This window comes from Pteropus vampyrus, unplaced genomic scaffold (genome assembly GCF_000151845.1).
Source record: "Pteropus vampyrus isolate Shadow unplaced genomic scaffold, Pvam_2.0 Scaffold541, whole genome shotgun sequence".
Taxonomy (NCBI): Eukaryota; Metazoa; Chordata; class Mammalia; order Chiroptera; family Pteropodidae; genus Pteropus; species Pteropus vampyrus.
In genome coordinates this window covers 1496286-1518411 of record NW_011889322.1, presented here as the reverse complement: position 1 = coordinate 1518411, position 22126 = coordinate 1496286, and the positions used below count along the sequence as shown (strand labels likewise).

General features: G+C 37.3%; 1 protein-coding gene across 16 annotated transcripts in view; it reads right to left on the bottom strand.

Annotated features, from left to right (window-relative positions):
• Positions 1-22126, bottom strand: part of REV1 (REV1, DNA directed polymerase) — a 73150-nt gene that overhangs the window by 14981 nt on the left and 36043 nt on the right. For 11 of the 16 annotated variants that reach the window (XM_011383755.2, XM_023525198.1, XM_023525201.1 and 8 more), the window contains 7 exons: positions 19522-20300; positions 17015-17122; positions 15568-15684; positions 10973-11081; positions 6767-6895; positions 4613-4767; positions 2148-2267 (listed from right to left, as the gene is read on the bottom strand). In XM_011383755.2, the coding sequence (XP_011382057.1) occupies positions 2148-2267; positions 4613-4767; positions 6767-6895; positions 10973-11081; positions 15568-15684; positions 17015-17122; positions 19522-20300 (1517 nt within the window). Of the gene's footprint in view, positions 1-2147; positions 2268-4612; positions 4768-6766; positions 6896-10972; positions 11082-12956; positions 13156-15567; positions 15685-17014; positions 17123-19521; positions 20301-22126 lie in introns of those variants that run through there. The other 5 variants (XM_023525199.1, XM_023525202.1, XM_023525200.1 and 2 more) reach the window with 4 other exon arrangements.

The window sequence follows — 22126 nt, the reverse complement described above, 5'->3', positions numbered from 1 at the left end:
TTAAAACCCTAATACCCAGTATCTTAGAATGTAACTATACAATCAAAACAGGGCCTTGGAAGGTAAAATGAGGTCATGAGAGGGCCCTAATCCACTATGACGGGTGTCTCTACAGGAAGAGATTAGAACACAGACAACTCAGTCTTGGACTCCAGCCCCTAGAATCTTGAGAAAAATTTCTGCTGTTTAAGCCAGCTAGTCTGCGGTATTTTGTCATGGTAGCCTGAGCAAACTAAAAGAGATAGCTAGTATAATACACCTGAATTCAAATTTCAAATGCAGCTTTAAATATACTGGTTCGTTTCTATATAAAACTGCAATATGATGTGTTATTAAACTGTTTAAATCGTGTTGTCTAAAAGGTACAGTGAGTCCTCAATGTCATTGATAGGTTGGAAACTTTGACTTTAAGCAAAATGATGTGTAACTAACTAGCTTTACCCTAGGCTAATTGACAGAAATGAGAGTTTGGTTCCCATCGCATTTTTCCAATCAGCAAATTTCTAAACACAGACCCAAAACACTTTTAATATTAAACACTGAAATAAATGTGAGTTCTGCATACATTCAAGGGAGATGAATAAAAACGAGTAAGATCATTGTTTTCCAAACCCCCAATTCTCCAGCTCAGGGTCACAAGTGGCCAGAGCCCGTCCTGGCAGCTCAGGGCACCACGGGGACCCACCCTAGATGGAACACCCTCCATCGCAGGACAACCCACACACATCCTACTCATTCAGATAGGGACAATGTAGACACACCAAGTCCCCTCATGTGCACAGACAGTTCTGGGATGTGGAAGGAACCTGGAGTCCCCATAGAAAACTCATGCAGACCTGGAAGGACATGACAGCTCCTCACAGATAGAGGCTCTGGTTAGGAATCCATTATTTTTCTCATCACTGTTGTAATAGACTGACATTGAATGAAATGTTAGTCAAGGAGGTGCTGTAAGTTGCTAGCTTGTTTTTATAAGGTTAATTATTCAAATTTAACCTCAAACAGGCCACCAAAATGTCATTTCCATATTTCTGACACTAATACATTTCTCGAGTTATTTACTAGGGGGTCAGGAAGCTTTAAGACTAATCCACTGTAAAATGGCATTTGGGCAATTTATTATTTTATGGCCTATAATACTAAATTTCTTAGTTTAGACACACTTTTATTAGGCTTAAGAATATACATCTAAAAATAGCACTAAATCGACTTTAAACAAACAAATTCATTCAAAAAACCTTTTGTCAAAAATGTACTGCCTTGAACTTTCCCCACCACAAATACACAGGAGCTTTATGAAGCTAAGACAAGCTGCTTTACAACAAACAGGAGAGGGTCATCTGAAACAGTTTCGGGATTGCTATATGGCTTAGAGAAACTGCTTAGAAAGAGGCATCTACCATAGAAAGCGAGTCTAAAAATTTAATAATTGTGAAATGAATTGTCCTACACAAAAAATTACATCTCTTCAAGGCCCTTTTAAAAGGCAACTATTTTTCAGTTATAATTAGTTATATTTGATATTCCCATGGAAAGATTTTTACATGCTAGGTTAGTCAGCCACACAGTAACTACATGAAAATGCAAAATAACCAAACATCCTGCCCCTTAGGCAAGAAAGATATCATGGAAGTTTTACTTCAACTTTTGAGTTAGCAGAACACAATACTTCCTTGTTAGGGTTTTATTCTTCCAAATATGATTCATACATTCTCTACTTTTAATTACAACGACTGGTTTACTAAACTCAGAAAACTATCGTTAGTCCAGCAAGATAATTTTATAGAGGACTTGATTCTCAAAATTTTATCATTGGCCTAAAAGTACGCTATTTCAATTATGATTTATTTAAAGAACCAAAGTAAATTTCATCATATTCCCTTAAAAATGATTTCTTAGAATCCCTTAATCTTGATACTTGAGAAATACTTAAAAGTAAAATACATGATAAGTAAAACTAAAATGTAACATTAAGGTGCTGATAACTGAATTGAGAAGATAGTCACTGAAATTCCAAATTTTTTCATGGCACTCAAAAAATAAACAAAAATTTTAATTCATGTTTTGGAAAAGAGAGGCACATTACAGAACTTTTAGCACTAATAAATGTTTCCAATAAATAAATGTTAAAGAAATTTTGTATTTACCTGGTAGATTAGTAACTAGCTGACCTCTGATAAAATCATCAACTTCTTCTGGTTTTAGGTGGTACTGGCCATCTGGTTTTGCTTTTCTAGTTGCCATTCTAGCCAGGAGAATATTAGAACCTAAAAAGTAAAAAAATAAAAAGCTGTTCAAGAAATATTCACAATTATTTTTAAAAATTTCTTAACAAAGATATCTACAGACAGGTTAGTGACCAAATTTCGAAAAATAATAAACATAATTAATTTGCAATTTTGATCATTTCAAACACAGTACAAACGTGGCAGAATTTTGTTAAGTGTCACAGGTTATAACGAGCACAGTAAATGGACAGAGGTTAATCTTGGTTCCAAAATAAGTGCCATTTCAACGTCTCTTGCCCAGGGTAAAGGAATGGAGGAGGCAGTCCTAACGACTGTGATTTATAGGAAGTGAGGGCAATGATTGGAAATTAGTTTGTTTTACCAACCAGTGGATCCAGGCTCTGAAGGGACATAAAGCCAAAGGAATGCTATCAGACTGGGAAAAAAAGAAAACCCAAAGGGCCAGAATTCTCACCTATGAATAGAACACCTGTAGTAGAAACTGAGGGTCTGAGAATCTTAGAAACAGAAATAGTGAGGTCCAAGGTGTGGGTGTGGACACGAAGCTACAGTAGAGTGGAGGAAAAGGAACCGAGAACTGGAAAGACATCTGGATCAGAGAAGCTAGGATATCAAGTGAACTTCTGGGTAAATAACAACATCTGCAGAAAATATGGAAGACTTACATAAAGGACATGTCTTGGTTTTATGGAAGACTTACGTAAGAAGTATGTGTTTACCTACAGTAAATATATAGATATCTACGAAGAGAAAAACTTCTAGACAGCCACAACATAATAAAAGTGGTGATTTCTGAAAGAGAAAAGGGGGCTGAGGAGTGCAGATATCATGTGGGGTTTTTGTTTTAATTATTGAACTTAAAAGAATGTATTCATATTGTCATACTTGAAATTAAAAATAAGTACAATGAAAAACAAAAAACCTCAGCCCATGCCCAATACTGGAATACAGAAGGTAAGTCCCAAATGGGAGATGAAAAGGAACTGCAGGTCTTACATGAGGGAGTAAGCAAGTGGGCTGGCTGGTAACTGGAGGGATACTATGAGTGCATTAACCACGTTTCTATTTTCTGTACCTCATGATATTTCGACATCCTGAAATCTTGCTGGCCAGGGAGAGGCCCCCCTCCCAGGGCAAGCTAATTTCTAGAGAGTGAACAACTTTACTTGGAAGTGTGCCTCTTACATGCAAGCCAGCCACCCCCAACTCTCTCCTTATCAAGCTCACATAAAAAGCCAATGTTCATTCTGCCCCAAATCATCCCAGGGCCAGGTACCAGGCAACTAGAGGTCAGCCTGATAGCCCGAAGACACCAGAATTACCCAAAGTGGTCAATCCTAAACTGCTTACTCTGCTCTCAGCCTGCCCCTCACTCCTGCTTCTGCCTCCCGACCAAAACCTGCCGCTTCCCCATGTGGTCCGCAAGAGGTGTGGCATGTCCCCTCATCTTCTTGGGAGTGTTAAGTCATAAACATCTTCCTCCAATAGCACTGGCCTCTGTGTCATCGCTCAGTTATCTCCATAAACTAAGATCCCAAGGGTACCAATGAGACAGGGAACTTCAGAAGAAGGGTTTTTGAAAGAGAATGGAGGAGTAATGGTTAGAAGTGACAATGAGAAGCTAAACGAAATGTTCTCTTTCCTTTCTAAGCCTGTGGCATACAGAGCATGGCAGGGACAAACTGGACCCGCTTCAGAGAACAGCAATGAAAGAGGGACCTTGGCAAGAGGTGCTCAGAAGTCTCAGAGGAAGAGGTGTTTCAGGGAAGTTGAGGTGTGAGGGAGGGCTCCAGAGGGCACAGCTGAGGGGTCAACAAAGGAAGGATAAACAGGCAGGAGTAACAGAGGAAACAGAGTGTAAGGCTTAAAAAGGATAATTGGTGGGAGGGACAGCACTATCATTGAGGGCACCTGTCACTGAAGCGACTTCCAGAGCTGCGAAGGAAGGCAGGGCCACTGGGCATTCCAGAAAGAGGAAGTTCAGAAAGTAACTGAATTACAACAGACTTAATAACACTCCATACCCCCAGCCCCAATGTTTTAAAACACGACTTCTGTGCATTTCTGAAAATACTGCTTACAAATATTGAATTCAATTCTCCCCATTTTTGAAGAATAAGTTAAGAAATATTCCACCTTGTTTATTCCAAAAATATTATCAACCATTTACTGGCATTTCTAACACTTTTATCTCATGTATCGCACAACTATGAGCAATGCTATGAACTGCTTTACAAGAGGCCTTACGCAGTAAGGCAATAAAAACAAAATCTAAAAATCACTCTTAAAAGCTACGTGATAGTCTGTGATCCCAAAGCAAAGCTGTAAGTAAAGTGGATGGTATGAGCTGAGCTGGTACTGACCAATTCCAACAGAGGCAGCACATTTAGTCTGGTCTTTGATTTCCATGCGAACAGCATTTGCAAACTCATCAGGAGTCAGTCTGGTCTCGGCAAGGATTTCAGTGATGTCTACCAGGGCTTCGTCACAACTGACTGCTTCAATGTTATGTGTGTAGCTATCAACACAAAGCAAAGGCAGTGAAGCATAGCCACTGGGTGCTATCCACACAGACACACAAACATTGCGAAATAGTCTTCCCATGGTGTCTTTCTTGAAGATTTCCTCACAAGACTTAAGCTAAAAAATAGCATTTTCATTAAACCGTCCCAAGTGCCATTATTTAGTCACCTGACTTTTAACTGCAAAGTTAACTAATTAATATTTTTTTCCATATTATCTACCAAAAAACACAGCAAAAACCATGCTAATTCCTCTATACTGAGAATGTCTTTGTAAACCTCTTGAGTAGTTGAAAACTGGTGGGTGAGTTAGAACTGTCATAACATTAAATCTAAAAAACTTTCAAACATGGTTTACCACAATCTTTAAGGAACAGAAAAACCACATAAATCAGTTAAATAAGTAACTGATGCTGTTCTAAACAAAAATACCACAATTAAGTAGCATTCACTGTAGTAGGCCTAGAGATACAGAATACGTTGGCCAATCGCCCCAAATGCCTCCGTTAAAGGACACCATTTACATTCCCTGCATGTGGAAACAGTCTGGGCTTTGGTTTTTGTTTTTTGGTCATGACTGACCCATGCAAAGGACTCATTTTAATTAGCTGGAGAACAGGAGTGCTGCCATGTGGCCCCAATGCTAATCACATACGTGGACCACAAATGGGAGGCCACCAGAGAGGCCTCAGGATCAAAATGGATCTTTGGTAATCCACTTGATAACAATACTAGGAGGGACAGTCTTCGTCTTCCACTCACATCTACTGCAGGTAACAAATCAGACTAATTAATATCTGTATTTATCCAAGAGAGGAGTGCTTTGTTGGTGCTTAGAGGGAGACATCTGTGAGAGCAGAAGGGTTTACCTGAGGAGGACTTCTGCTTCCAAGTGGAAGCTACCCTAGGGCATGGACCACACAGCTGAGGCAGCAGTCTCCCGGGGGTAGGGACACAACACAGTGAATGCTCCTCCCCCACATAAGAGCCGCATGCCGCTGGGATCATCTCGCCAGACTAGAATCTACCAGGACCAGCGCATGTGTGGCTCTCCCACAAATCTTCCTACCCTGAGCTTCAGGCTGGTTGTCTGCTATGGAATCCGGAACACAGGAGGGCCACTGCCCAGCTCAGTCACCCACTCCCCACTCTCATTTGGATGCTGCTACTGTCTTCAGCTTTGGAACAGATTTAAAAAAGTGCATTTTTCACTTGGTACCAATGCCCCCATAGCTGGGTCTCGAGGACAGCTGTGATTACAGGTGGCTCATCATCCAGCACCCAGTCCCACATACTGTTGCCAGTAACTGCACGTGTCCCTTTCTAGTTTCTCTCCTGCTAAAACTAAGCCCCATGAAGGCAGAGATTGGATCTTATTTTTCTCTGCAGGACTAGCAGCATCAACAGTCCCCTGTATTAATACTCAATAAACAGGTATTGGAAAGAATGCACTTAATCTAATAAGAAAGTCGAGGAAGAGGTGAAGCTAAAGGCAAGAAGCTTCTCTTAGAACATCGATACAGCCCAGAGGTCAACAAGCCTGATTTGGTTAACGACGTAATGGGACACAGCCAGGCTCACTCACTGATATGTGTCTGTGGTTGCTTTCACTCTATGCAGGAATACAGACCTCACACAGCCCTTGGTAGGGAAAATGAGCTCATTCCTGCTTTAGAGCACATGAGGCCTGCCATGCACTTTAAAAAATTTTTGAGTTTTGAATTGATGTTAAATATACCCACAATATAAATGTTTTAAAAATTAATCTTTCATTTCTGACCAATTTTAGCAGCAAAAAGACAGAGCTATTGATGAATGGAATTGCTCAAAAATAGGAGAGGGGACCGTCACACTGGATACTGAGGGGGCGGTTCCTGAAAGAGAGAAGTCTTGCAAAAGTGACCCTGCCAACCCTAAATAAACTGGACTCAGTTTACTATTAGACAGAAACAGCAGGAGGACACAGAAACGCAGTGACAGTGTCATATACTGTACCTTGCCAACGTCTCATACATCGTGCGTGCGACTTCCTTATATGCATGAAAATCATATGGAACAGCTTGAAGATTAGGACAAAGTTGTTTAGCGTACCCAAAAAACATTCCATTTTTAATACCAACTTGTCTAGAGAAAAGATACAACACAATGGAGGTTAAACTAAAAAACTTTAAATGCAAAAAAAATATCAAGTATGTTGATATTCTCTCCCCATGCCATTAATATACAATTTTCATTTAATTGCATTCTCATTAGGGGTAAAAATAAGCATTAAGAAGACTTACAGGTTTGTTTCCTCCTCAAAGGGAATTACACAACTATCTGATTAGGGTTAATGACATGTGGAGGTCTGCCAAAATGTTACTAAAATCTCAGCTTTGGCTCTTGTACTGGAAGATTTCTCTGAAGACTCAGACCCCTGATCGCTTTGCAGAGATGCCAGCTGCCATATGCTGGTGATATCACAACCACCACAGAACAGGAATGTGCAGTCAAAAACCAGTTTCTTTCCCTGTCGCACGGCATGGTTTGGCCAGGGTTCATCCCCCGAAGACAAAGCATACAATGAAAGAACTACACAAAACTGTGCTATGGTGAGAGATAAAATGTGCCCACCCTACTACTGCCCGGTTCCCAAGAGACCAACTCCATGCTCCAGAAGTGGCTCTACAGTAGCAGAGAGGTCAACAGCATTGTGTACAGTGAACATGACTGTGGGCTAGAGCCAGGGTTCCAGAACTTCAAGGGACCCAACTAAAAATGGTAAATTTAAAAAAATCTTTTGTGTGTCTCTATGACCCACGTTATCCTTGCTATTTAGAGCATGCAGCACAAAGGTGTAATTGTGGAATTATGCATAATTAGTAAAATTCCATTTTATCATTCTGCAATGGATCAAGAAAAAATATTAAACTAAAAACACAAGCAAATAAGCAATGTTTTCACCAGATTACACACACCTATGGAAATACATCGAATAGTTATTCTATACATACATTCAATAAATATTTACCTAAGTGCTTACTTTGTATGGAGGTGTGCCGTATTTTAACAAACATATTTACAAAGTCTTTAATTACTCAGAGGCCTGTGAACCCTCTCCATCTCAGACCCTCAACGAGAGCTAAGAAGGAGAATCTTCCAAGCTACTCAGAGAAAAAGCAAAATGACATGCATTCCTTACATATACAAAGACAGTAATGAGTTATCTGACCACGAAGCCCCTAGTAGATGAGAAATATCTAACAGGAAGGAGAAAAAATGGTGAAAAAAGTAATGACTGACAAAACACATGGTAAAAACTTTCATTCAACAAAATTTTATGTATCAGGCATTTTGTGAGGTGGTATATAAAAGATGGTGAACATGAAATTTCAGGATGCTCGTGAGGACAACCCTGCCCTCACCCACCCAGGAAGGGTTATGGTCAGCGGTCACGTCTAGTTAAGGCAAGGCATGATATGTAATAGTCTACAAGTCTACAGAGAAGTACATTAATAGCATATAACATTTCAATGATGCTAGATATATAGGTCAGCATGGAAAAGCTAAACTTATAAAAGAAATTATTCATTTTTAAAGAAATATGTTACACAGTTCCTATAAATATATTCTTACATTTACAGTCATTTCATTTTCCAAGTTTTCACATACGAAAATCAACAAGGGCATGTTACTTAGAAGAGTAGAGCACATCTACGCATTGACTTGTACACATCCACATCCTGGAGAGAGAGGCTGTTTGGAAAGTCCATGAGCAAGGAGAACCTGAAGCTTCCCCAAACCGAGGGAAGCAAAAGACTCTGAATCAATGGTTGAGAAATGAGATTTGTTTCATATAAAATAAATGAGTAAAGACCATCACACAGCAGTCTGAAGTGACTCCTCACTCAGGTGACATCGTGCTCCTCCTCCTATTAAAAGCCTAGGCAGAAGAGGCCACCAGTGAGTGCTTCCTGTGTGTGGCAGAAATGGCCTATTCATCCACATATCTACCTTCTCACATACAAAGCTTGTTCTTTACAGTAAGTATGGCTAGAACTAACAGTAATGTATATTCTGACCTACATACACACAGCCTACCTTTCTATGGCTTCTACCATCTCATGTTCCCGTTTCATCCTTTGCCAACCCCATTATTCATCTGTCTACTGAAAACTCATCAACACATAAAACTGAGACAACCAAACCTACAGTCCAGGCACCACCCCAACCCCAGAAACATCTCTGATGCAACTGTCAATATACTTATTTTAAAAAAGTCTTTTCGCTTAAAGAAAATATGATTATCAGATAGCTCCAAGAAATGTTTTCTGGAGACCTTCATTAGCAATGGCCTTCTAGAAAATGGAAAATTACAATTAAAAGACAAACACCCCCACGGTTGTGGGTTTTGTGGTAGTTTTCTTCCAATTTATACTCGAATTCATTTTTATCACTTTCTGCATCTCTTTAAATATTTGCCACTTAAGTAGCACTTAAATGGCTTCCTACATATTATTTAGCCCTCATATATTATTACACATTCAGCTTGAAAATCACCATCTGTGACACAATACAAATGCACCACTCAAACTCCAACAGAAGCCTAGAGTCTAGATGTAGCCTTGGCCACTAGAATCCAGAACCACCAGGAGCAAGTGAAGCTTCCGCCTGGAGGCTACCGTGGCAGACTCATCCGGCACCCAGCCTGGGGCACTGAGTGAGAAGAGAGATCCTGCAGAGGCAGAACAGAAAGGGTGGAGCTTTCATTTCATCAACCATCAAAATCTAAACTGTGAGTATCTGGGCTTCATCACACCCTCCAGACCCCAAACACAACTGTCCAGCTATTAATAGCACAGGTCACCACTCAGGAACTTAGCGAGGAAAGACCAGGGTACTGAGCACAACATGAAATCAGCTCTAAACCACCCATGCTAATGAACATATAATAATCCAAATGTACTCACACGTGATAATTTTTTATTAAAATTTCAACTCCTCAGCTACACACATTATCAACAATGAAAAAAATTAAAACAATTCTGTCAACGAGAAAGGCAAAATTAGTCTGGGAATAAAAGTCTGACATGTCATGAGTGGCAAGTAATTTAAAATATTTTATAATTATGCATGTTTGTATATGATGCTTTCTTCTTAAATATTCTATTTATAAAACGATTGGCAAGATTTTAAACAAACTATTCTTGTTAGATAATGCTGAGTTGAAATATTTTTTGTTCAGATTAGACTTGCTTGAATAACCCCAACTTTTAAGCAAGACTGAAAAATGTTACATATAGAAAATCATTGTTGTACATCTGAAAATGTCAATTATACCACAATTTTAAAAAAGTATCAATGATAAGCCAAAGACACTACCCTAATCTCTCTCAAAAAAAAGACTGAAAAATGTAACTGATATGGTTTTTATCATTATTATCAATGCCAAAAATGTGTGAACACTTGCTGTGTTACAGAGGTAAAAATGTCTGTGTTCAGTTATCAAGAAAGGAAAAAAATAAAGACTGCTCTTTTTAATTAATCAATTCATTACTTCCTCTACTTTAACAATAATTATAATAGATTATTTTTAAACGACTGATTTTTTTAAGTATGAGGAACACATATATGGTATTGTCTGTTTCTTCTTGCACTGAAACAGCCAACTGCAATGAGATTTTAAGGTTACTGTAAGATAAAGATCACACACAAAGCTGGTGACGAGCTGACAACACTGCAATTTTAAATGAGATTATTAGGTAGGCCAGTATGGAATTATTTATTTATAATTTAAGAGACAACCGAGTTTTAACATAATTTAAAAAAGACACAGTACTGGGAGGTTTAAATCACAAGGGATTTCTCTGAGCTGTCAGAGGACCACTAGAAGAGCTGAAAGCCCTCCCCCTTCAAAACATCTGATCCTCTAATTCCATGCCTCAAAAGACAATGGTTTAAAAATGAGTGTCCAATTTCTTTTGGTTTCTACTGTAGGTACTGGTTCACTGGGAAACTAAGGTATTTATTTAAAGTTATCTAGCACTGGTGAGGTGAAAAAACAGGAATGGAAGGAATACTAGAAACATTTTCATTCCATAAAATGTCTATAACATTAAAATATGATAGGCCTGACTAGCATGTCTGAATTCACTTCAAAAGATTATATAAACTAAGTAAATTAACTATTCTTAAATATTATGTCACACAATTTCCACATACCTGGCTTCATAACTACAAGATGCAATTTCAGCCTTTGATAAAACAGAATCAATTCCATTTGTTTGTGCAGAATCCTGATTCTCCCATTCTGATGACTCTGGTATATCTGCTTTAAAAATAACAAAATTTAATGACTATATTATAAACTGGTTCTCCTCGACTTTCATTCAATATATTTTCCATTTCTTTCTTATAACAAATCAATTTACAAATAAAAAATAAATTTATATATAAGTTTAATAAATTCCAAATAGTTATTTCCACTGATATTTATCACCTTACTTAGTAAAAGAAAATCTGTAACTCTAAAATGGTTTGCTTCCATGAAGTTCTTCACCAGCAGTCAGATAAAAACTCAGAATAAGTTGAAAATATTGTTTTAATAATAGTTAAAAAAAATATACATATATCAAAAGATACATAAATATAAAATAACCCAGTCTCTTTAGATGGACAAGGATGGAAAGTGATCAGGAAGATGACCCTCCTTCCACAGCCTTAAAAGGATTATACAGCTCTTTGTAATGGGACTTAATGGAAAATATAAATCTCTTTAAAGGTTCTTTGCTGTTTCCTAAAAGAACTATCTGCAAAACTTAAAGCTAATTAACAACATGTTCGATAAACATCAAATTCCTACAAGTCATTTGATTAAACGATAATATAGTAGATAACATACCATAAAAATTTCATCCTAAGTTTAAGGTTTTTCTTTCACGAACATATCAGGTAAAAGCTTCACAACATCATTCCCCTTTCAGGAAGTTCTACTTTTGGTTTACCAGTGCATGTTCAAGTAACAACATTCACATGTGATCAGAATATCAACTGCTTTACCGAATACAAGTCTAGCCTAAACACTGCAGCTCACTGGTATCTCTCTGCACATCCAAATCGAATCTGCAGCTTTACAATGATACCAAAGCACAGTCTGGGGAGCCAGCAGTGGCAGCCACTCCATGTGCTTTACCACCATCGGCTTCACTAACAGTTGAGAAAAAGAGTAAAACACAATTTCATTTCCAAGTCCCCTGGGTACGGCTGTTAAGTTCCAAGAACAATATGCTTTAAAATCATATTTTAAAAACACAATCTCAGCCACAGTTCTATTATGAACAAAAATACCATTAGTTAGTAAAACAAGACCGAGATATACAACATCAGCTAATTTTAGACAAACCTATTCTGAGTCCACTACCACAATATATATAACAAACTCAGTATTTCTCTTCTATTAGAGACATAATTTCCATGAAAAATCAGCCAAGTTAAAGCACCACCAGAAAAACATGGCAAAGTGTCAGGCTTCATAGGCTAAAACAACCTTTCCTAACCTTTCCTGTTTGACTCCAGCAGTAACCATCTTTTACCCAACTACGCAACCTATACAAGCATTTCCGGATCGTAGCACCCATACACACAAAGCATAAATGCGACTCTAGCTCTGAGGACTAGCATCTTAATGAGGCCAAATCCAAATCCCACTTGCATTAAAAATTAAAACAGCCGAGTATATAATTTGAGCTATGATTTCTGATATAGTGACTAACATATGCTATATACCATGACAAATTAAAGACAGAATGCAGAGCAGACTATCCAGTGTTTCCAAAGGGCCTTAGAAAGCTAAATATCTGCTTTTACAGTCTATTATTCTAAGCTGAAAATCTTAAGAATTTCAGGATTGTGAGTATCACAGTTCCAGAGGCTGCTACTTAACCAAAAAAAAAAAAAAAAAAAAAGAGTTGAAGCCTAAAACAGCCACAACCAGCTGCCTTTCAAAGTATAACCATGAGTTATGCGTCAAAGGCTGGGGAGTTAGGGGACTTCTATTTGAAGGGACAGTTAAACAATCTAAGATATTTGTCTTGACAATTAGAGAAAACCATGCTTGAAGCGAGAGCAGTGTCTGAGGCCCCTGCGCTCCCAATGCCTGCCAGAGAGGTGGCGCCTAGGGTCCCTTGTGGGTGGCCGGGCGGCTGACCTTTTCCACCGTGCAGCAGGGTGCGTGGTCCCTCCGCCAGCGCAGTGAGTTGCTTCAAGGGAGATTCGGGGAAATGCAGGGACACACTGTCCTCACTGGAGGGCAAGGTAGAGAACTGCTCATCAAAACTTGACAAACTAGACAGGCACATGGAGAATGTGGAGGAACGGTTGGAGAAATCAGAGGCCAGGACCCAGGTCTGTGAAAAAGAAATCGCTGAGAATAAATCTATGGCTAATATGATTTTAAAAACTGTTGTTCTTTAGAATGAACACTGAAGTTGTTGAAGGGCCAGGAAATATCTGCATCCTGGAATCCAGAGAGGGATCAAAAGGCCCAACCACAAAATCATGAGTATAAATGGCTTCCAGATAATGAGGTCATCAATGAGAAGTGTCACCCTGAGCACTGCTCAGGAGACAGCTACCAAAGGAAGCCCCGGACAGTGAGCCCTTGCTTGTGCTCTCTGTTGGACAAAGAGTTTCTGAATACAATGAATAAGAAACTAAAGCTTCTACAAAGGGCTAAAGATGCAACTTGTTCTAATACTTTGCTAGACAAACAAGCCAACACATTAGAACTGAATTTTTAAAACAAAGCTAGTATGCGGAAGCCAGAGTCCTGAGTTGATTCTCAATGTTTTTAAATCTGGTGTCACATCTAATAAGGACCCAGAGAAAGAGAGATAAGGGATAAAAAGGAAAGAGGAACAAAGACACTCTGACAATGCTAGTTCTAAGTACAAGCTTAATGGCAACCAAACTTTATAATAGAGGACAACCAAACATTTTGGTAAACTCCGAATGGGTCGAAAGGTTTACTTAAGACATAAAAGTGAATGACATCAAGTTAAAGAAAGAATATAAAATACAAAATATCACATTCATCTTTCCTAGTGACAGGAAAGTCTATTTTGACAGTTTTCAATGATAGGCGAGTGTCCTTTTCATTTACTACCCACAGTAGAGGTGGAGAGATGTAAATTATAAAAAAGATCATTAGAATGTTATGAAAATCGAGTGGCTAAACTGATGAAGACAATTAGGTAACCAAGGACAGTGAGTATTCTGTTAATAAACTGTTCATGGTCAGATCATCTGTGATGGAAGGAAGACCTAACAGTGGCTCTTTGCCACTTCTATGAAACGTGTGCTTGTCAAGGCTGAAATCCCAGACGCAGACTGCTGAGATAAGGAAGCGTGCAGTAAACACCAGATTCTACCCACTGGAGACACTCTGAACACTGAGTAACAGAGATGTTACTGAATGCTATGATTGGTACTTTTTCCTTCTTTCAACATTCATTTATTAAGTTTTTATTGAGTGTCTAATATGTGACCGGAATTGTATATTTCCTCAAACTACTTATTTGTGTGGAACTTAAGATTTCATCTTTGAATATCACACAGAAAATATAAAAACCAGCCTACCACAAAACTATACTACCAATACTTAAGAAACTACCTGTACCATCAAATACCACAAGACAACTATATCCAAACAAGATCAGTATCAGCTACCTTAAGACCTATTCATGACAAAATGCTAGAATCTCAAAAATCTCTTCAAAGATTTAAAAACCAAGAAAAGCTTTAGAAAATCTGGAAAACACTTGAAGCATGAAGATGTATCTATAATTATTTTCTCTTGTACTTACACCATATAAACAGATGACCACAACAAAAGAGACTGCAATCCCAGAAAACGCCCTCAGCCATGCCCACTGGCTTTCCTTTGGCCTTAATTTCACCGAGATCACTGCTAAAATAAATCCAAGGTTTTATAACTGAAAACTAGAGACCTGAAATAGTTGGGCTGAAATTTAACTGCATGCCTTCTGTTCTGCATATCTAATTTCTGACTACTTTCTGATTACTATTTTTCTGAAAAACTAATTTAAAAAACCTTTTTTGTTTTCGTTTTTGCAGACATCCATAAGGAAACTGATCAGTGTCAAAAAAATTTAATTTACGGGCAAATATTTCTCAGGGAAATTTACTCAGGGAAAAAAAGATATATGAAAATCTTAACAATATCATAATTAGTATAAATTTATAATTTTTATTTATTAATAGCCAAAATTTAAAAGCCAAAGAGGTAAGAAAATGTTTCTCATATGAAATAGGTTCGAAAAAGATGAGGAATGACTGCTGGTATTTACCTTTTCATTCCAATAAACATTAAGTCCTACTGCTTCTTATTCCCATGCCTCACACAAATCTTTAGCAACACAAACTTTAGCGTCTTTACTATGATAGGTGACCAACTTGCAATTACATTTCGAGTCCAGAAGCTTCCACAAATATGTCCATGATTTTCACCCCAATCTACATTTACACAAAGCAAACTAATCACATCTTATAAAACATTCTTCACTCTCTGTTCCAGGAAGATATATCATCATCCATTTCAACAAAGCATAACTATAAATCAGTCATCTGTCTTGTTACATTCAGATTTTGCTTTAAGATGTCACGGACAACCTTAAAATCCTTGAATGAAAAATCTAGTTGTTTCTCTGCTTTTGATTTTATAATGACTACATCAACAGCAATATCCAGAAGCCTTCAGCAGGGGCACTGTGACTTGAAAGAGAGCTCATTATGTGTACCTGCCCTGCCTTTCAGGACTCTATTCTGGTAATACCGCCACTCCAACAGGGGGTCAGCGCCAGGACGCAAAGGTGCCCTTCCTGTGCCTCTATTACTTGTGACAGCCACTGGTTTTCCTGTGAGGAAAAGAATAAAATTATTTTTAAATTTAAGTACAAGAATATTAACACTGACAAGTAAAGAAAAAATTTTAAAAATGACATTTTTTCTTTAGCTTTATTTTGGTGTTAATCTCTAGAAGAGCTATTATCTTTAAGGAATATAAATTGTCATGCACCACCCCCACCATAAAAAAGTAAACTATTTATGACAATTCTGATGCATTTATTCAACTTTAAAGCAACACTATCACTTAGCTTTCCATGGCTTTTGTTTGGTTTCTTACAGTTGGAAAACAGACACCTCAGATCCTAGATTCAGACTAGGAAGGATAGGGAGCAAAAGAATAACTATATTTAGATTTTTAATATTTCTGGTATCAAAAAAGCAGGGTAAAATCTAGACTAATCTTTCAATTTTATAGCAAGAAACAAATTAAATATATGTGCAGAGGAATCACAATCTGACCTATTATATAAGTAAATGCAAGTATACGGTCCTCAGTTTAAGGTTTAGTTTTAAACTTTTTCATATATCACTTCCCTGTGTGTAAGTTACAAGTTAACTATAACTTCTAAAGCAATAGCATGAATAATTTATATATTATACTGAATGCATTTACTGACAACGCATCAAAGAGACACTCATGGGCTAAAATCAATTCTTTAACATTCTAAATACTCCTTTTAGAGCTGAAGCAGTAACTACTAGGACAAAAATCCGGTCCTGGAATTAGCCCCAGGAGACTCTTAGCTTTCCTTAAGGGAAGGTCTGATTCTCAGAGGAAAATGCTCATAGTTACAGCTTTCAGACACAGAGAAAACCACTGAAAAATCCAGAATAAATATTTTTTAAAGTATTGATTAGCTGACAAAATATCTGAAATTCCATTAAAACAAAGACCACACAGATGACAACATATTTTAGCGATATTAAGTAACACAAAATTACAAAGAGCTGGAATGTTCACTATATACAGGACAGTTATTTACTCGAGAGAACCCAGCAACCCAAGTCGCAAAGACGTAACTACCATAAAATTCCCACTTAAAAAAACATAGATAAAAATAAGGAAGATGCCTAATATATAGGTCCTCACCTACATTAGCATGAGATGAGAGAGCCTTCAGCTGAAGATGAGTGTTCTTCCCTAAAGATCTGATTTCCATAGCAAAAAAAAAAGAAACTTAAATTTCCCTACATCTTTCTTGACAATGAAAATTTGGAAGTGGGAAATGATTTTGCCAGAGAAAATTTAAATAAATATTTCTTTAAAAAGTTTTTATGATCCTTAGAATATATTTATAACAATATATCAATTTTCTTAAAACAAACAAGAATACAGACCTTTGAGATCTGGTCTATTTCGTATACCCACTGATACAAAGAAGCAATCCATATCAACATGCATTATACAGCTCTGATGTCTGGCTGAATTCAATACTGACATATTGCCTAGAAGGAAAAAAGAGAATGTTCAACCCCAAAACTAATCTTTAATATAAAAAAAAACAGGTCTAATTAAATTTTAGAAATTATATGTTTACATGTTTACACGTAGAATGAAATCTTAAAAAAAAAAATAGGATCTGTTAGATTATTTCCATCACCTCAAGAGAAGTCAAAGTTGTTTCTTTAATTCTAAAAGTAATTCAGAGGTCAGACTGAGCTTCCCAACAAATCAAAAAAATTCTGGAGACATGTTTTCTTAGTCTATATTCTAAAAATTATGTCTCAAAGTTTGTCTAAATACTTATCTTTAAATTATTTGTGTGCTATTTTACAAAGATGTCTAAATGTGTTTTCATAATTACATGGAGCTAAGTAACGTTAGGTGGACACTATTCTGCGTGGTCCACAAATATTCCCTGATAAAGCAACAATAAAAACTGCTACTATTGTGGAGTGCTTGGTAGGTTTCAGCCACTGATGTAGAGGTTTACATGTGAGAATTTCAACACTATGCAATAGGTAAGCCTATTATCCCCATTTTACAGACTGATAACTTACTGGTCATACAGTCAGTAAGATATTGAGGTGGCATTCAATCCCAGGCTGTCTGATTTTAGACCTCTCAAACCACCACACTATTATTATAAACACATAATTTAATAGTCCATAAAGCAAAAATCTGTAACTCTCTTTATGCCATTAAATACTATTGAAAGTCAGCTCTGAAGCTTATATACCACTTCTAAGGAGATAAAGGTGAATGTCCCCGCCAAAGGACATCAGCTTCTAATCGTCCTGAGCTACAGGAAGAGTCACTGCCATCACTTTAATGCTAACCCAGACATAGGCATGGCTTTCCCCTTCATCACTCTCTCTGGTCCTCCAAGACACACAGTCTTGGAAATAAGAACGCCAAGCCTGTAAAAAGTTATGATCTCATAAAGGAATGTTCCTCTGGTAGATTTAAGAATACCACTACTAACCATTACTCGTAATAGGCTTCGAAAAACTTACATTATTCCCCCAAAAGGTTCAGACTTAAGACTACTCCATTCACTAAATTGTGACCGTGAAAGCAAGGCCCTGCGCCTTTGTTCATGTCATCTTCCTTAAGCTCACAATCCCACCAGGCAACCGTCATAGACGATCACTCACTCCATTGTCAAGAGGAAACTGAGACTCAGAGGGCTGAATGGACTTGCCGATGGTCCTGCTTAATGAGAGTGGCAGAGCCAGGATTTGGGTTCAGGCTATGTTATCTAACTCCAAAGCCATGCACTTCCTTGCTGCCCTCTATATAACCTTGAGAAATGATTAATAAAATAAACCTTAACAATCATGATGATGCTGTATGAAAGTATTATATAAACATAATGTAAATAACTCAAAACAATGACTTTAAACATTCAAGTAGTACAGAATGCATATACCAAATATCTACTGAATGCTTTCATACAATATAATAATTTCTCATTTTATTTCCATTCATGAAACTGATGCATAAGAGTTCTTTGAAGTTTTCAAAATTAAATGGCCTTTAGGTTACAAGGCCAAGGCATGATGTCAGGATAATTTAATACTTATAACATTATTCTGAAATACTTCATGGATAACAAAAGCACTCAGGAATACATCAAACACAGGAAAACATAAAAGAAAAGGCCCACAAGGAGGGGCTCTATCACCTTCTAGGACAGAACCATGAGCATCTCTCTGCACCTCAGTTTCCACAGCTATAAATTAAAGGGTAATATTAGGTATTCTCTAAGATCCCTCCTCGGAAAAAAAAACTATAATCTGTAAAAAGTAACTAAAACCTCAAACCAGATACTAATTTATGACTGACACAGAAATATAGCCTGTTACTATTGGTTTTGTTTTTGATGTCAAGTATTAAAAAACAAAATACAATTAACCAATCTATTTATATGTGAAAATACTTAATCTTGCTAAAAGTTTACCACTATAACAGCTATTATGTTATTTAATTATTTAAAAATCAGTATGATGCAAGCTTCTAGAAATTAATAGTTACCCTTACCAAACCAATGCATTCTTACAAGAGTTTAAGCACTGAATATAAACATGTTATATTTCACATAGTTTAAAACTTCAACAACTGGTAAGGTCTACATGAGGAATGAATGTTTAGAATCCCAACCTTGTTACTGTTTAAATTGAAGAAATTTCAGTTAACCACACTTAAATCTAATTTTGTAAAAAATATTTTAATAAAGCAAGCTTTCTATACTCTGTCATACTTACTGTAACTTATATAACCTGGCACTGCTGAAGACTTATATTATGAAAGCTTAGTATTGGTCAGAATACCAATGAGAGCTGAAGAACAAAATGATCAAGCATGACTCTTTTTTAAGAAAACAATTTTAGTAAGTATCTACCTGTGTCAGTTACAACAAGTGCAGACCTGCCTGTTTTCATTTTTTTTAATTTTTCCCTTCCTGGAAAGATACCACCACTTTGTTTTTGTAGGGTACTGACAAACTCAGTCAATTCACACTTCCACATTGATATGTGATGCAGTCTTGACCGAGAATAGAAGTCTGAAATAAAACTGCAGCTGGAGGGTTTGGACGGTGCTGACGGTGTTGCCTTGCTGAGAGGAGGCACTGAAGAAGTGCTGTTTGTGCTTGAAGGGCCCTGAACGGTGGAGCGGTGAGCACCATTTATTTTAGTGCTAGTGTGCAAAGAGGAGGAGAAGGAAGAGGAAGAGGAAGAGGAAGAGGAAGAGGAGGAGGAGGAGGAGGAGGAGGAGGAAGAGGAGGAGGAGGAAGGATTAGTTCTGTGTGGGTCCCGCAAAGCATCTGTATTTCTGGTGCTTTGCTGCCACCGCTGCCCGCTGCAGTCTCTGAAGTCAGTGCTGCATTTCTCGGCCTTCTCTTCCTCTTGGGCAGAGTCAAGGGAAAGCCTGCTGGCAACACTGCTGGCCACAGGTACCAAGCACTCCTGTGTCTGTAAGGCACCATTAGAGCTCTGAGTGTGTCCATTAAAAATGGCAGGGCTGTCTCTGCGAGGTGGAATTCCGTTTTGTTTCCCTCCTGGAAAGATCTGCTCCAGTTCAACAAAACTAAAATCATTATTTGCATCTTCTTCATTCCAGCTGTTCATCCCATTGACTTTGACTTCATTTTCTGTCTCATTCTTCTTAATTATATGATTTCTAAAGCAAGAAAAAAATTGTTTTTAAATTAATGTCAGACTTTCAAGTTAAAACAATTTTTCATTTAAGTATTGTCTTAGTGATACACACTTTGATATTTCTCCCCTAAAAACTGAGAAGCCACGAATTTTATATCCTTTTACTCTTCCAACGAGATAATTCTTTGTTAAACCAAAGTAGCAAGATAATTAGGAAAATTCTAGAACATTAACAGCCTTTTAGTTTTTAAACCTTAAGATACTCCCAAAGAAATCCAATGGAATCTTTTTAATATTAAAGAAGAAAAAAAAAAAAAAGCAAAACTCTTCTATTTTCAATTACTTTCCCACTAAAAATTAATTGGAGTCTGTATGCTCCAAATACCCAGTTTATAGCAGTGTTGGGGACATACCAGGTAGTCAATAAATATTTGCTGAATTAATCGAATGTGAATAATTCCCATTAAAATGGGTAAGAGACTTTATCTGAATTCTTAATCCTTTTAATTTTAGTTTCATGTAAGCTGCTGTCCAACACATTAACCCCAGCACTGCTATTACTGTGAGGCCAGTTAGTGTCTGCACTCAGGAAAAGACTGACAGACCACATTCACTAATCCAGCAAAAGGCCAGCTGCTACACAACTGGATAAAAGGAACCAGGGTTAATTCAGCAAAATTTATACCTAGAAAGATGTGAACACTGACCCTATTAATAAGGGAAATGGCATTCTGCTTCTAAGAAAAGCATATTTAGATGCCAAGAAGGTCCAAGGCAACCTGGACTGAATCTCCTGATGACAGGTTTATAAATGCAGGACCTAGGACAAATGTTATGCTAAACTCACATCCTGGCTCCTCTACATTATTTGCTTGGTACTGCTCTGTAATAAAGACATAATTTATTTGCATTCACAAGAATCATCTAAGTAGCAAAACAAACACCTGAATTATGGAGCATTAATTCATTCTGCTTAGAAATGCCCATATCATCAATCCAATTCCATCTCATGCTCCAGATGAGGGTACTACATACAATGCCAAGGCACAGTATTACCAGGTTTGCCCCAAGTCCTTCATCCTAATACCAATGTGGTGTATTAGTAACAACAGTCTGAACACACACAAAGGCACACATGAGTCAGAGACAAAACATTACAACCCAGTTCTGGGTTGGCTATAGCTGACCATCTCATGGAATATGACAGCCACCTCTGAGTAAGTCCTATCCTCACAGGTGATCAGTCATTTTAAGGGAAAAGAAGACCAACCAGAAATAATTAAAAGAAGAAACAAACAAAAAAACCCCTAATTTGTTACATGCCAGAGCAAGTCTGGCTCTTGAGATAAAAAGAAAGCAAGGGAGCAAAAAGTCACATAAAAAAATTTCAAAGCAATTTTCAAAATCTATTAAACATACCAAAAACTAAAGATCAAAGAAAGCAACAAAGTGAAGTCAGTCAGAAAAGTCTTACATCTGTGTTTTTATGTCATAGATACAAGGATCCTTCACATGTATACCAGCAGCATACCCAACAAGGAATGCATATATTGGCAAGAAAACACTGTAAATGTACATTCTTTCTTTACTATAGTTTTTTAGCCTAGACAAATGGATATTTACGAAGTAGCTGTACTAAAAATATATCACAGGCAAAGATACATTTATTAGGCAATAGTGTCAATGTGTTAAAAAGTAAAATCTAATTGGTAAATTCTTCCTAAAACTGACACAAAGAATTTCAAAAAACATGGACAATAGTCCCCCTTATCTGCAGTTTCCCTTTCCACAGTTTCAGTTATCCACCATCAGCTGTGGCCTGAAAATATTAAATGGAAAATTTCAGAA